This window comes from Microtus ochrogaster, linkage group LG8 (assembly GCF_000317375.1).
Source record: "Microtus ochrogaster isolate Prairie Vole_2 linkage group LG8, MicOch1.0, whole genome shotgun sequence".
NCBI lineage: Eukaryota > Metazoa > Chordata > Mammalia > Rodentia > Cricetidae > Microtus > Microtus ochrogaster.
The window spans coordinates 9,934,724-9,948,831 of record NC_022033.1 but is presented as its reverse complement, the minus strand read 5'-3'; the positions used below and the strand labels follow the sequence as shown (position 1 = coordinate 9,948,831).

Sequence of the window (14,108 nt, the reverse complement as noted above, 5' to 3'; positions counted from 1 at the left end):
CTTCCTCTCATGTGCTCTGTCTTCTCATTTTGCTTTGAGGCAGGGTCTCTCTCTGTCCTGGAATTCCCCAAGTAAGTCTGGGCTGGTGGAACAGTGAGTGCCAGGGACCCACCGACCTCCACCTCTCCAGTGGAGGAATAATATATGGGCAGGTAAATGGGTGGACCGGTGGAGGTGAGAGGGAGGGAGGAAGGGAGGGAGGGAAGGAGGGAGGGAGGGAGGGAGGGAGGCAGGGCATGACTCTTTGTATGTATAAGTTTCTCTAACTATCCTCCTCTCTAAGGCTAAACCTGGCCACCCAACTGCTAGGACAAGAACCTACTTCCCTCCAATCTGGTCTTGCTGTCCCCAAGAGCAAGCTACACTAAGGAAGGGAAGATGGCTTGTCCACTGAAGGAGTACTTCCCACATGCCAGCCTTGGAAAGAGCCATTCCCCGCTTTCCACCCAGAACACTGACTTAGTTGTCCTTCAGAAAAGCAGGCATCTCCTCAGGCCATCCTGGACCTGAACTCAGGGAGGTCTCAGACCAGGCCCTGACCCAGGCGATGCTCTTGTGGGAGCTGTGGAGCAAGGGGGTTTTCTTTTCTCAAGGCTAACTTGAAGGCTGGGGCCTTGGGCTGAAGAAATGGATGGGAGCAGCAAACATGGCCTCTCTGCCCTGGAGGCCCCGGGTGGAGTAGGAGCAAGGCTCCATGGCCCTTCTCTTGCTCTGCTGCTGATAATCCTGTAAAGGCCTTTCCACATCCCCAGCCTCCACAACAGAAGCCCAGGGGGAATTCTGGGTTTGAAATGTGCCGCGGACATTGGTGCTAACCGGCCAGGGGTTGAGCTCAATTCGGTGACTACTGAGCCCGATTACAAACATGGATAACGCTGCGGAAGGAAAGAAGGTAAAGCTGTGATCACATTAGGGAACTCTGGTGTCCACAGGGAATGCAGGGAAGCCTCCAGCTCCCTAAAACTGGGACCATTGGGTTGAACAGAAGTTAGCCAAGGAGTCGTATGTTGAAAGCCCTGAGGCAGGAGAGTATGAAGCATTGGAGGACACTGCAGGGTCACGTGACAGTCACAGAACAACCTACCATGCCCAGCTCTGCCTCTGGGTCTCTCTGGGATACGCAGGCTCAGAGAGCCCACTCTGGTGTCTGCAGAGATCTCAAAGTGAATGATGTATCCATAGCCAATCCTTGAAGCTCTGCCATTTTTTTCCTCATCCCCAGGCCATGTGTTGTCCTCCCATTCGCCCACCAAAAATCAGAGCAGTTCTGCTTCCTTCTCTTTCCACATCCAGACTCAGAATCTGAGGGTAGCTCTTTTCCAAACACGTCCCAAACCTGACCATCTCTCACCAACTCTACCATTGCTCTCCCTGCTCACCATCCAAGGCCCCACCACCTCCCTCCCGCATGACCACAGCTGCTTCCTCTCTGGATCTGCTGTTTCCACTTGTGCCTGAACACAGAGCTACAAGAAGGGCTCATTAAAAATATACAGCTGGGGGCCTGGAGCGATGAGTCAGCAGTTAAGAGCACTGGCTGCTCTGCCAGAGGACCTGGGTTCAATTCCCAGCACCCACTGGGCAGCTCACAACTGTCCATATCTCCAGTTCCAGGGGCCTGACACCTTCACGGACATACATGCAGGCAAAATCCCAATGCACATAAAGATAAATAAGTCATACACACACACACACACACACACACACACACACACGGCCTGGAGAGCTGTCTCCATGAGTAGAAGCACTGTCTCTCTTGCAGAGGACCTGAGTTTGTTTCTCAGCACCTACATGGTGACTCACAACCACCAATGACTTCAGTTCCAGGGGATCTAATGCCCCCTTGTGGCCTCTATAAGCACTGCATGCACAAGGTGCACACACATACATTCAGACAAAACATTCATACACATAAAAATTAATCTTAAACAGACACATACCTGGGGCTCAGCACTTACGAGTATATACTGCTCTTGCAGAGGACCTGAATTTAGTTCCCAGCACCACATCAGGCAGCTCACAATTGTCTGTAACTCCAGCTCCAAGGGATCTGATGCCCTCTTCTGGCAGGTGCTCATAAACATGTGCCCAGGCACACAGACATACCCGTGTTATTAAGAATATTTCAAATATGTACATGCATATACATGTAGCAACCCTCCAGTAGCTTCCTCCCGAGTTTAGAGTAAAACAGAAAGGCCAAGTTCTAGGTCAGCTCCCCTAGCTGTCTTTAGTATTGTGCCCAATCTCTCTGTCTCTCTCTCTCCCTCCCTCCTTTTCTCTCTCCCCCCTCTCTCCCCTGCTCTTTCTGCCTATGGATCAGCCACTTGCTCTGAAAAATGCCCAGCATGACCCCACACAGGGCCTTTGAACCCGCCGTCCCTCTGATACCACCCTTCTTCAGCAACATCTTAGCTCAGACATCACCGCCCCAGAGAGACTCTCCCTGCCTACCCCTCAAAGGAATGACACCCTGGGCACTCTCGGTCCCTTCTCATGTTTCCTGTCACTTGCCCCCGACCCTGTGGCACTCTTTATGTGCATATTTGTTTAATCCATTTGTTACCTATTCTTAAACCTAAATGTGGATGCTTGGAGAGCAGGGCAAGGGGTGTCCATTGTCTGCATTTGACTTCCTAGGATAGCCAATTTTAGCAAATAGAAACACAAGACACCCAGTTAAGTTTGAACTTTAGACAGTTAATCCTTTTTAAGACGTAGGTCCTCAAATTGTATAGGGAAACAATTACATTCATTTTTCAGTGTTTATATGAAATTAAGGTATATGCATATGAGTATATTCACTTGAGTGCATGTGATGCCAATGGACAGCCTCAAGGCTTCCTCTCATGTGCTCTGTCTTCTCATGGATGGATAGATAGATAGATAGATGACAGCCTCAAGGCTTCCTCTCATGTGCTCTGTCTTCTCATTTTGCTTTGAGGCAGGGTCTCTCTCTGTCCTGGAATTCCCCAAGTAAGTCTGGGCTGGTGGAACAGTAAGTGCCAGGGACCCACCGACCTCCACCTCTCCAGTGCTGAGTTGGCAAGCACATGGCACTATGCCTAGAATATTTTTTTCTAATATGGGTTTTGGGGCTGATCTCAAATCTTCATGCTTGCAGGGGAAGCCCTCTATGGATTTAACCATCTCCGGAGCCACTGGAGTCAAACTTAACCAGCTTCCTGGGTCTTCACCTGTCCTTAGGTCTTCAGAGATACCCAGGACATGGGAGGCTGGTGATGGGATGATGGGCCCAGTGCTTCCCCCTGGGGGACAGATCAGGGACAGATACAGGAAGAATCACTCCCTGCTTGGCTGACATGATGGCACTGGACTGGTAGATTGGCGGCTATGTCACATCGCACGTCTGCACCCAAGCCCCAAGCATGGATATATGACCTGTCACTGTTTCTACATCAATATTTCATCTGATGCAGTGGTTTCAGGGATACACTGCATACACACAGTGTCTTTAAAAGAGGGGAGAATCTGTTCTGTGTATAGGGAAATGTCCTGTTAAGTTCATCAGGGAGTCCCTGAGACAAGTAACAAAGAAAAATAGTAATAAAAATTCAAATTAATAAGATACTCTACAAAGCCGGGCGGTGGTGGCGCACGCCTTTAATCCCAGCACTCGGGAGGCAGAGACAGGCGGATCTCTTTGAGTTCGAGACCAGCCTGGTCTACAGAGCTAGTTCCAGGACAGGCTCCAAAGCCACAGAGAAACCCTGTCTCGAAAAACAAACAAACAAAAAAAATAAGACACTCTACAGAGAAGGAGCCAGGGAAACATACAGGCTATAGCTGGACACACACACACACATGCACACACACTTCCAAGCTGACCTTCCAAAAGGCCAATGGTTCCCGTGGGTACAAATACAAATGCCTCACCGGAGCCAGTTTTGAGGGGATAAATAAGCACAGGCCAACTCAAAGTCCCTGGGTCCCATCTGATCTCTTGCCTGAGTACGGGATGCTGAGCTTTTCTGTGCCTCAGTTTCCCTCACTGCCAATGAGAGTGACAGCCAGCATCAGCTTCCTGGGGTGTGGCATGTATGGCCACCAGCACCCGACACTTGGGAGGACCCACTTGGGAGACCCCTGAACATGGCTTAGTGTTCAGCTGTTCCATCACTGAATTCTCACCAATGGTGAAGCGGAACACTCAGGCTTTTCTCCTGTGTGGGGCCCTGATCCTGGCTGCAGCATTTAATGAATAAGCCATAAATTCTGGCCACAAGCCCCACATCCTGATGCCAGCCTCTGTGACTCCTGACTGCAAAGGGCAGATGCTGAGCACTGTAGATCCAACTGGAACCACAAAACACTCTACTGGATCTCCAAAGCAAACCCTCTGCAACTTCAGCACACTCTGGGCTTCATGGCTGCTCCAGATGCTAATAGTGTGACCACTCACAGAGACGGTTTGCTGTCAGGGTCTGGCTGAGGGGCAGGGGAAGAGGATCAAAATCACCAGGCAGGCTGATGCACACCCATAATCCCAGTACTTCAGAGGTCGAGGCAGGAGAATCACTATAAGTTTGATGCCAGCCTGGGCTACATAGTGAGTTTCATCTCAAGATACATTGCTAGACCACCAGCCTCACAAGAACAAAATTCAAGAGGTGGCAAATCCCTAATACATGAACTCTATTATCTTGCAATTACTTAGTGTGTGCATATATGGCATTGTGCACATGTGGAGGTCAGGAGACAATTTTGGGAAGTCAGATCCTTCCATCTATCGTTCTGGGATTTGAACTGAAGTTCTCAGGCTTGGTAGCAAACATTATTAACCTGAAGAGCCATTTCATTATCCTTAAACTATATTTTTATGCCTTGTTTATTGAAACCAAATTATATACAAAACCAAAAACTTCCATGACAAACAAACTCCTGGAAGTTAAGGTGGCCAGTCCACATGGAGACGAACTGGACTCTGGGAGAAATGGAAAGGCAGACACGCCTCTACTTGAAGCTGCTGTAACTTATATAGCTCATCGCAAGATTTTGGCTTTATTTTTGTTTTTTTTAAAATATTGTATTAAATGTGGCTTACAGTTTGGTGAGCTGGGTTTCTTGTCACCCTGTCACTGACCCCTGGGGTGACTTACTCCACACTCATACAAAGCTGTTCTCAGGAATGATCTCCTGGTAACCGGGAACAAGAGGGCTTTTCCTTTCCTTGGTGCTGGGGCTCCAGGCCCCCAACACACAAGGCAAGCACCGTACCACTGAGCCATATCCCCAGTCATTGGATTTGTGAGGCAGGATCTTGTTTTGTAGCTCAGGCTATCCTCCTGCTCATCAGTGTGGGGATTACAGGTGTATGCCACCATATCTAACAAACTTTGAAGTTAGGTGGTAATGGGAACAGATGTAGAACCAGAGACAGCACCTTGGAGTGCCACTGTTCCCCTCCAAAAACAAGGCACAGAGTGCACACGCGCACACGCACACACACCATTCCCCCAGTACTTTTAATTTTCATCGTATTTCCTTTTTTTGAAGCAGGGTGTCATGTAGTCCAGGCTACCTTTGAACTTGCTATGCAGTCAAGGATAGCCATCAACTCCTGGTCTTCCTTTCCCCACCTCCAAAGCAGTGGAATTGGAGGTGTGTGCCCAGTTTTACACAGTGCCAGGGATTGATCCATGGCCTCTTGCAAGCTAGGCAAGCACCCTACCAAGTTGTGTGTGTCCCCCAGTGCCACCACCCCATCTCTCTCCTCCTTCTGTGCAACCAACGGACTTCACCTTTGCTGTTGCCCACTTGGCAGGTGATGACATCGCGTGACTGTGCCTTTAAGATCCTCTGCAGTTTCTGTGTGACCTGGAAATACAAACACCCTGGCCTTCTGCACCCCAGATGCTCTGCTTCCTAACTTGTCCAGCACTGGTGCAAACATTGCATACTCAGGCAAAGGGTTGACATAGGCTATTCAGAGCAGATACAAAGACTCCTGGAGTTTAATACAAAAATACCCCTAATCCTTCAGGAAGGACCCTGGCAGCTCCTTTGGTGGGGAGAAGGTAATAGTTTAAATTCAAACAATAAAATAAGGCAGTCATGGTGACCCATGCCTACACTCCCACAAGAACCTGACCAGCCAGGGGTACATGCAAGATCTTGCCTTGAAAAGTCAACTAATTGAAATAAAACAAATAAGCTGGGCAGAATGGTGCACCCCAAGAATACGAGCACTGGGCTGAGAGTCCAAGGCCAGAAAACAGTGACACACGTGCGTGACATACATACACTAGAATAACAACAAAAATGGCAGCAAGCATGAGCCACCAGTTAGCCTCGTCTGAGGGCTTCAGCCTGGGTTTCCATTATAGCACAAGAAGACCACCCTTGGTGCAGGGATTTCCACCATGCCACTTCCCACTTCAAGAAACTGGGACCCACACAGGTGGTGATGTTTGTCACCTTGGGTGCCTAAACAGAAAGTATTCCAATGGGGTCCCACAGTATCCTGGGGAGCACAGTCTGAGAACCACAGAGCAGGGAGACATCACTCCTGCCTGTTCTTTCCACTCTACACTGTGTCTATCACTGGCTGGAGCCCCTCACCGGCTTCCCCAGGAATGGGTCCAACCTGACGTCAGGTCTCTCTCTCTTCAGTCACTGCTAGCCTTTGAGACTAAGAAGGCTATACACCCTGCCACTGGATTTCCCCATGTGACCCCGATTGTGAACTTCGATCCCCTCGCTGGGTCCTTCGTGACCTGTCCTGGTGCATCTCACTGATGTCAGCTTCCACGGTGTTCCTCTCTGCCCATTGGCTGGGTGTCAGCCTGGCCACAGACTACCACAGCACACAGGAGTCAGGGAATGCTGTTCCTTCCACTGGGAACAGTGTGCAGGCAGAGCCTATCTCCCTGGGGAAGAGGAGGCGTCCTGGCTGAATTAAGCTCCTACTGCTGGTGTTGACTTGTTCTGCTCTCTCTAAGAACACATACTCAAGTCTTCACTCCGGATGCCTAGGCACCAGGACTCATTGAGAAGATATGAACGGGTGAAGATGAGACCACGCAAAAGCCAAGGAGTCTAGTCCCGAGGCTGGGGTCCTTGGGAGGGAGAGCAATCCACAGAGACCACCAGAAGACAGAGGCAATGTGTAGCCACAGAAACCAGGACTTCTGAGATATGAGATGCCAGAGGGTAAGCAAGGTCTGTCCTGAGTCCTCAGAGGACACGCCTCTGCCAGCTCCCAACTCCCAACTACTGACCCTCACCACAGTGCAGGAGTGTCTTTCCATCTCAGCAGCACTGTCTGTGATGGCAGTGACACTAGCCACAGGAGCTGGCCTGACTATAGCACACATGCACACATGCACCCGCACATGCGTGCATTCACATGTACAAGTGCATGCAAACATGCGTACATACATGAGTAGGCTGGCATGCATCTGCCAAAGTACACTCCTCACAAGGGCAGACTCTCCCCCGCTGACTCCGTGTCCTGCATTTGTAACAGGAACCGGACAGGTCAGCTGCTTAGGATCTATGAATGTGTGATTGTGTGTGAGGGTGTGTGGTGTGTGTGTGTGTGTAAATACGTTTGAGTATGAATGTGTCTGTGTGTATGTTAAAGTGTGTGTGAGTGTGAGATTGTGTGTGTGAGAGAGAGTTGTGTATGAGTGTGTATGTATAAATATGTTTGAGTATGAATGTGTCTGTGTGTATGTTAAAGTGTGAGTATGAGATTGTATGTGAGTGTGTGTATGAGTGTGAGTATATGTGAGTGTGTGAATGAAGGTAAATGAATGTGTAAGAGTAAGATTGTGTGTGCATGTAAGGGAATGTGTGTGTGTGTTGGTGTACTAGCATGTGTGTGTACATGTGAGAGCTGTGAGGTGTCCTCTTCAGTCACTTCCCACCTCATCTTTTGAGGGTCTCTCACTGAACCTGGAGCTTAGAGTTTTGGCTAGACTGGCTGGCCAGAAGCCACCTGGCTCCGCCCTCCCCAACACTGAGGCTCCAGGCGTGTGTGCACGTGCTTCTATGCCCAGCTTTTTTTTTTAAGTGAGTGAGTGCTAGGAACCCAAGCTTGGATCTTTATGCTTGCATAGCAAGCTCTTTGTTGTGGGATGTTTGTACGCTGTGTGAAGATATATTTGCTGTGATTGGTGTAATAAAAAGCTGGGTGCCCAGTGGCTTGGCGGGAGGCATAGGTGGGACTTCCAAGCAGAGAGAAGAGGCAGAAGGAGATAATCGAGGCACAGAGGAGATGTCAACCAGACATGGAGGGAATCAGACATGCAGAATGAAAAAGAGAGGTAAAAGGCCACGTGGTAAACCATAGATTTAATAAAAGCAGGTTAATTTGTTATAAGAGCTAGTGGGACAAGCCTAAGCTAAGTCTGAGCTTTCATAATTAATAAAAAGTCTCTGTGTCATTATTTGTGAGCTGGTGACCCAAAGAAAAATCTGACTACAGCTCTTGACACACTGAGCCATCTCTCCGGCTCAGGGCAGCTGTTCTAAACACTACTCAGCTCAAAACTTACTATTACTCTCTCATTATAGGGAAACTGAGGCAGGGGAAAGGGAGGTTCCTTGCACACGGTCACAGCTGTCAGGTAGCAGAGGTGGATTGGACTCTGGCACCAGCACTCGGGCTGCTGTTGACCTCTGGGGTATCATATTGCTCTGGGACTCCCGGGAGACTCACAAAATAGGAGACCTGACCCCTTCCCTCCAAGGACTTACAGCCACGATAGGAAAACAGCTTCAGAAATGTCCGCACTGGAGCGCTTCCTTCTGCCACTTGACGCAGTAGGGAGATGTGGACTTACAAGACGCCCTGAAGGTTGGACTTCCTGGGGAGCTGTGGGTTCAAGCCAGGGAGGGGCTTGGCAGCGCTCTGTTCTGAGCCTCTTTGCTGGCCACCCCCCTCTAATGGCAGTGGAAATGTCCTTTTCTTGTCCTAAAATGAGGCAAGGCTAGGCTAGGTGCCTTTCTGCCTGCCTCAGTTTCCTGTCTCCGGGGATGAGTGTGCCTTCTTCATTTTCTCCTTCCCTTCCAAGATGTGTCAGAGAACGTCTAGGGGTTGGAGAAAGAGCCTAGCGCCAAAGTCTAAAGTTATGTGTATGTCAGTTCAGAAGACTGGGTGACGTCAGTAAGTATCCGAGACAGCTGAGCCTGTGGTTCAGAATGACTCTGCCACTTTCTTCCTGGGTAACCCTTGGCCAGCTGCTGCTCCCCTCCGTGGAGAAGACACTACATTACCCTTCAAATACAGTGTCTGTGAGAAGAAGAAGAAGAAGAAGAAGAAGAAGAAGAAGAAGAAGAAGAAGAAGAAGAAGAAGAAGAAGAAGAAGAAGAAGAAGAAGACGTACTTCTAAAGCAGCCAGCCCCAGACAAGCCTGAGTCAACACAAAGTCAACAAGAACAGCAGCGGCTCATCCAGAGCCAGGCTCTATGTTTTTCCTTATGTATGTGACTTTTGGCAAAGCTGGTCTTGCTGTCCTCAGCCATCAGACACCAATGCTGGGTGTGCGCTCACCGCATGTTAAACAGAGCTAAGTCTTTAGTATGCATGGTTTCGTGTGACGCGCGTGACAACCCTATGAAGACTATACTGTCATTATTCATCTTTTGTAAATGAGGAAATTGAGGCTTCTGAAGTCACCCTCTTAACCCAATCTGTGTCACTGCAAAGCTCCAGGACATTTAAAAAATACCTTAAGAGGTTTAAGGGACTAGGGATGTGGTTCAGTCAATGAAGACATGGCCCAGTATTCGTGAAGCTCTGAGCTCAGTTTCATATCCCAGGCATGGTAGCTCATATCTGTAACCTCAGTCCCCCAGAGGTAAAGGCAGAAGGATCAGAAGTTCAAGGATATCTTCAGTCACATAATGAGTTTGAAGCTAGCCTGGGCTACATGAGACCCTGTTCCAAAAGAAACAGGCAGGGCATGATCTAAAAAACACATATTCCAAGAATTTTTGCTGATGGTCAGTTTCTATGCAACATCATGTATTAGTTTCTATCTTTACTATTATAGGAATTGCAGCTAACGTTTAGTGTTTACAGAATACCCATGATGAGAAAGACATTGTGTTAGGGGTTTGTTGGCTCCCACAACCACCCTGTAAGAGAAGCCTTCTTAGATTCTCAATCAAGACACAGAAAGGTTAAGTTCCTTCCCTGGTACCCCACAGCCTTGATGTAGCTAAGCTGATATCCCAGGCCGTGAAGAAGTCAGGGAACCTGGGCCTGGGAGGGAAGGGACAGCTTCCACTTTAAAGACTGCATTTCTGACTCTGCAGCCCAAACCCCTCACAATCCCAACCTGATGGGCTAACTTTCACATCATATTCTCAAGTTTGTTTATTCCTAAAACACTTCCTGTCGCCTTTCTGATAACACTGAACACATCTCTTTCACATCTGTAAGCTCCCCTGGGGCTTCGGGCCAAGGCCGCACAGCAAGTACCTATCCTTTGCTTGGGGATTGCCCTTCCGCACGCTCCCTGGGAATCTGGAAGTCTCATTCAGCTGCAGATGAGTTTAATGACATCCTAGTTCTTTTCTCTGGGGACCCCTCTGCGGGGCACAGTGATTCGCCTAGCTCAAGCCAGCTGTCTGTGATGCCTGGAGCTGTCGTCTGTGTGCCTGACTGCTGTGGCATGTTTGCCAGGAGCAATCTGGTGCCCTGTGTCCTGCACATACAAGCACACTGGTGTGCACATGCCTGCTGTTCCCGGACACTTGGACACAGACTGGAAGCAGGACAAGGCATGTGTCCTTCCAGACCTTAACAGAGAAGCAACGTTCTCAGCCCAGAGCAGAGGGACCCAGCAGCCACAGTAAGGCAAAAACAGAAGCCAGATTTCTCCTCTGAATTCTCGCTGTTTCCCTCTCTCTCCCTCCCTCATGTAGCTAAATCTGGCATCTGTCTGTCTCCCCACCCCCACTGTCAGAGCGTCTGTGTTTGAGTTTTGGTTTGTTCTGCCACAAAACACATCCCACAACCTTCACGTCTGTGTGGCCTGCCTCCGAGCATCCCTCTGACATCTGACATAATATTAGCACCTTTTCCCCCTGTTGTCACTATGTCATTGCACTGCTGTCACTCGACCACTAGCAGAGAACAGGATAAACTAGTACCAGGGAAAAAGTCCCAAGCGCTGGCAGGATCTGGCTTTCAAACGTCCCGCTCCACTAAAAATAAGCTGAGGTTGGAGGTGGCTAAAGCACCTTTTACCTAACGGGGTGGGCTTGGATCTGGTTTTCAGCAAGAGCCCCCTCGAGCTCGCTTGCCAAATTGCCATTGCCTCCGCCCCACCGCGCCCCCCAGGACTTCGGTCCACCACGCAGAGCACAAAACCTACATTCAGCTCGGGTTTTATGACACGAGGCTAACTCCTCCTACGCGGACGTATTCCGCTTAACCCTTCAGCCCTTCCCATTTGGCGGTGCCCCTGTGGCTGCACACAGGCTGACCTCACAGACAGCTTCCACTTTAAAGACTGTATTTCTGACTCTGCAGCCCAAACCCCTCACAATCCCAACCAGATGGGCTAGCTTTCATATCATATTCTCAAGCGCTAACTCCCTCCCATAAGAACCAAATTGAATGGCTTCAAGGTTACATCTAAAAGGAAGAAGACGGAGCAGAAACGGGGGCAGTGGGGCTTCTATGATCCTTTTGGCAGAGCACGCTGATGATACGTCGTACTTTAAATTGGGGTGGGGGAGCTGGAAGAGCCCTCAGACACATCCCCAGAAGGGGAGGAAATGGCTTAAATGTCTTGAATGGCCCAAAGCATCAGTTGATGCGACTACTGGAAAGTGAAGTCTTTCTGTGTTAGTGAATAGCAAAACGTCACGCCTGTTTTATAATTATTATTTTTTAAGTCAAATAATAATGGTGACAAGGATGATGGCCTCTGCTGTCAAAGCCGAGCAGCAAGACAAGAAGCCAGCTGTTAGCAGCGAGACCCACCTCCCGGTGTCCCGACACACACACAGGGAATCCCGCCTGGGGACGCTTCCTAGAGTTACCATCCGCAGCCAGGACGCGCGCGTGCGCCCCCGATCAGCTGCGTCTATGCATCTACCTGCGAGCGGGGACAGTGGGGGATTCCAGGGGTGGGGGACAGCGGAGCGGGGATGCGATGCGAGGATGCTGGCAGGGATGCGGGCAGGAATGCAGGCAAGGATGCAGAGGGCCGTTTGGCGCAGTTACCTCGGTTCGCAGACCCCATAGTGCGGAGGGGCTGGCGGGGGCCCGGTCTGCGCAATGCGGGGCGCTGCATCTGGAGGCGGGCGCCGGGCTCAGCTGGCTGGGGACCCGGTGCTTTGATCCGGCGGAGAGACACAGAGGCTGCAGCACCCAGGCTCCGCTCCGGGGTTCTGGTTCCCCGTGCTCCCGCTCCTGTGCTCCTGCTCCGACTCTCCGTGCTCCCGTTGCCGTGCTCCAGGCTCCGGCTCAGGCTCCCTGGGCTCCTGGCGCTCCGCGGTCGCTTACTCCAGCGGCAACGCGACTTCCTTCCCCGCGCTCCGTGTTTATAGGCTTTCAATGCAGTAAAATAACGGGATTCCCTCACTGTTTCCTCCTGTTTACTCAGCGCCATGGAAACCCCTGGATCCCGTCCATCTCCAAAACTAAGGGCTTTCCTGAAAACTTCACACTCAGGAATCCATGACGTCGCCTCCTCCGCGGCCAGCCAGCTCCGTGGCTCCTTCGGCCGCCAAGCACAAGTCCCTGATTGTTCAGGGCAGAGAAAAAGTCAGGAGAGGGAGGCGCGCAGGGGTGGGGGCGCGGCCCGCCAGGCCCTGCAGGAGCTGCGTGCAAACTAGCAGACAGCCACCGCCTCCCCCTGCAGCCTTGCCTGAATCCAGCCTCCTGACACCCCTCTTTTCGAGCCGGTACCCCTCGGAGAAAGCTGTTCAGGGTTCCAGCCAGCACCCCGAGTTGTCTAGGAGCCCTTGGACACTTGCCCAGGGTTACCTTCTTAGGCCCTCAGTGCCTCTGACGGCCCAGATTCTTAAGAGTTCAGGGATGCAGAGGAGCAGGAAGAGGAAGGAAAAGAAATAAATAATGGTGCCTCTGCCAACTGTCCAAGATTTTTTTTCCTCAAAGAGTTTATTTTTAGATTCATTTAGAAAATCCAAGGTTTCCAGTATTTCTCAGAGGGTCCAGCAATAACTAAATGGTCGAAGAGTAGCTGAAACCAGGCAACACATGTGTTTACGCATGCAGTGCATAAACAGGAAAATAAAGGGGAGGGATGTCGGGACCTCTGCAGCCTCGGGAAGAGATGTGTGGGACGGCACACGTGGCTCCCACCTGTGGGCCACGGCTGGAAGGAGCGGGGTGGACTGCAGCCCACAAGACGGCTGGGCTAACTTTCAGTGGCTTTGCTTCTCCACCTGCATGCACCACGGGAATTCTGGGCTCGGAGATAAAGCCAGCTTTGAAAGGCACATTTGAAATACTGTCGTGGGCTCTGATAAAAAACATGGGAGCACCCAAGACTAGTGACTCATCACCCCCTCCCACGTGAGACGTGAACTTCCAGAGATACTGATGTGCGGGGCTGGTTCCTTCCATGGGACCACTTTGTTTTCCGTGCATCGCCCACGGTGATTCCCCCAAGCCCCGACAGCTCCCAGAATGAACACCAGGACCAATTAGAACCCTGCCTGAGAAAGCCCAACCTCACTCCCACATGGAGAACTCTCCCTGAAGTCTTCCTGCACCCAGTGGGCCTCGGTAGTACAGCTTCAGTAATGGTGTCCGAACCCCAAAAAACAGTCATGTCTATCTACTTACTATGTGCACCTCCAAACATTCAAGCTAAGAAAGTTGTGCTGCCTTCTAAATAAACCAGATCTCAGAGCTCCAAAATTTCCTTCTAAGTATCCATTTCAGAGATGATTTGAAAAGGCGCTAGTTTAGTCTGTTGACGCTAATGTGTACACGATGTATGGGGATCTGCTCAGTGGAGATCCTACAGCCTTCAGACCGTCACCCACAACAGGAACAGGGCACCCAACCAAGGGCTCTCGGGTTGCAAGACTTTTAGGGTTAAAGCAGAGAAAGTCTCGGGAATGTCGGGATCCACCAGCCATCATGCCCACGT

General features: G+C 50.4%; 1 protein-coding gene across 1 annotated transcript in view; it reads right to left on the bottom strand.

The window, feature by feature from the left end:
• Window positions 1-12,339, bottom strand: part of Nfatc2 (nuclear factor of activated T cells 2) — a 120,866-nt gene extending 108,527 nt beyond the window's left edge. Inside the window, exon 1 of the mRNA XM_026787141.1 lies at window positions 12,209-12,339. Within this exon, the coding sequence (XP_026642942.1) occupies window positions 12,209-12,278 (70 nt within the window). The 5' untranslated portion in view covers window positions 12,279-12,339. The remainder of the gene's footprint in view (window positions 1-12,208) is intronic.
• Window positions 12,340-14,108: the final 1,769 nt, after the last annotated feature.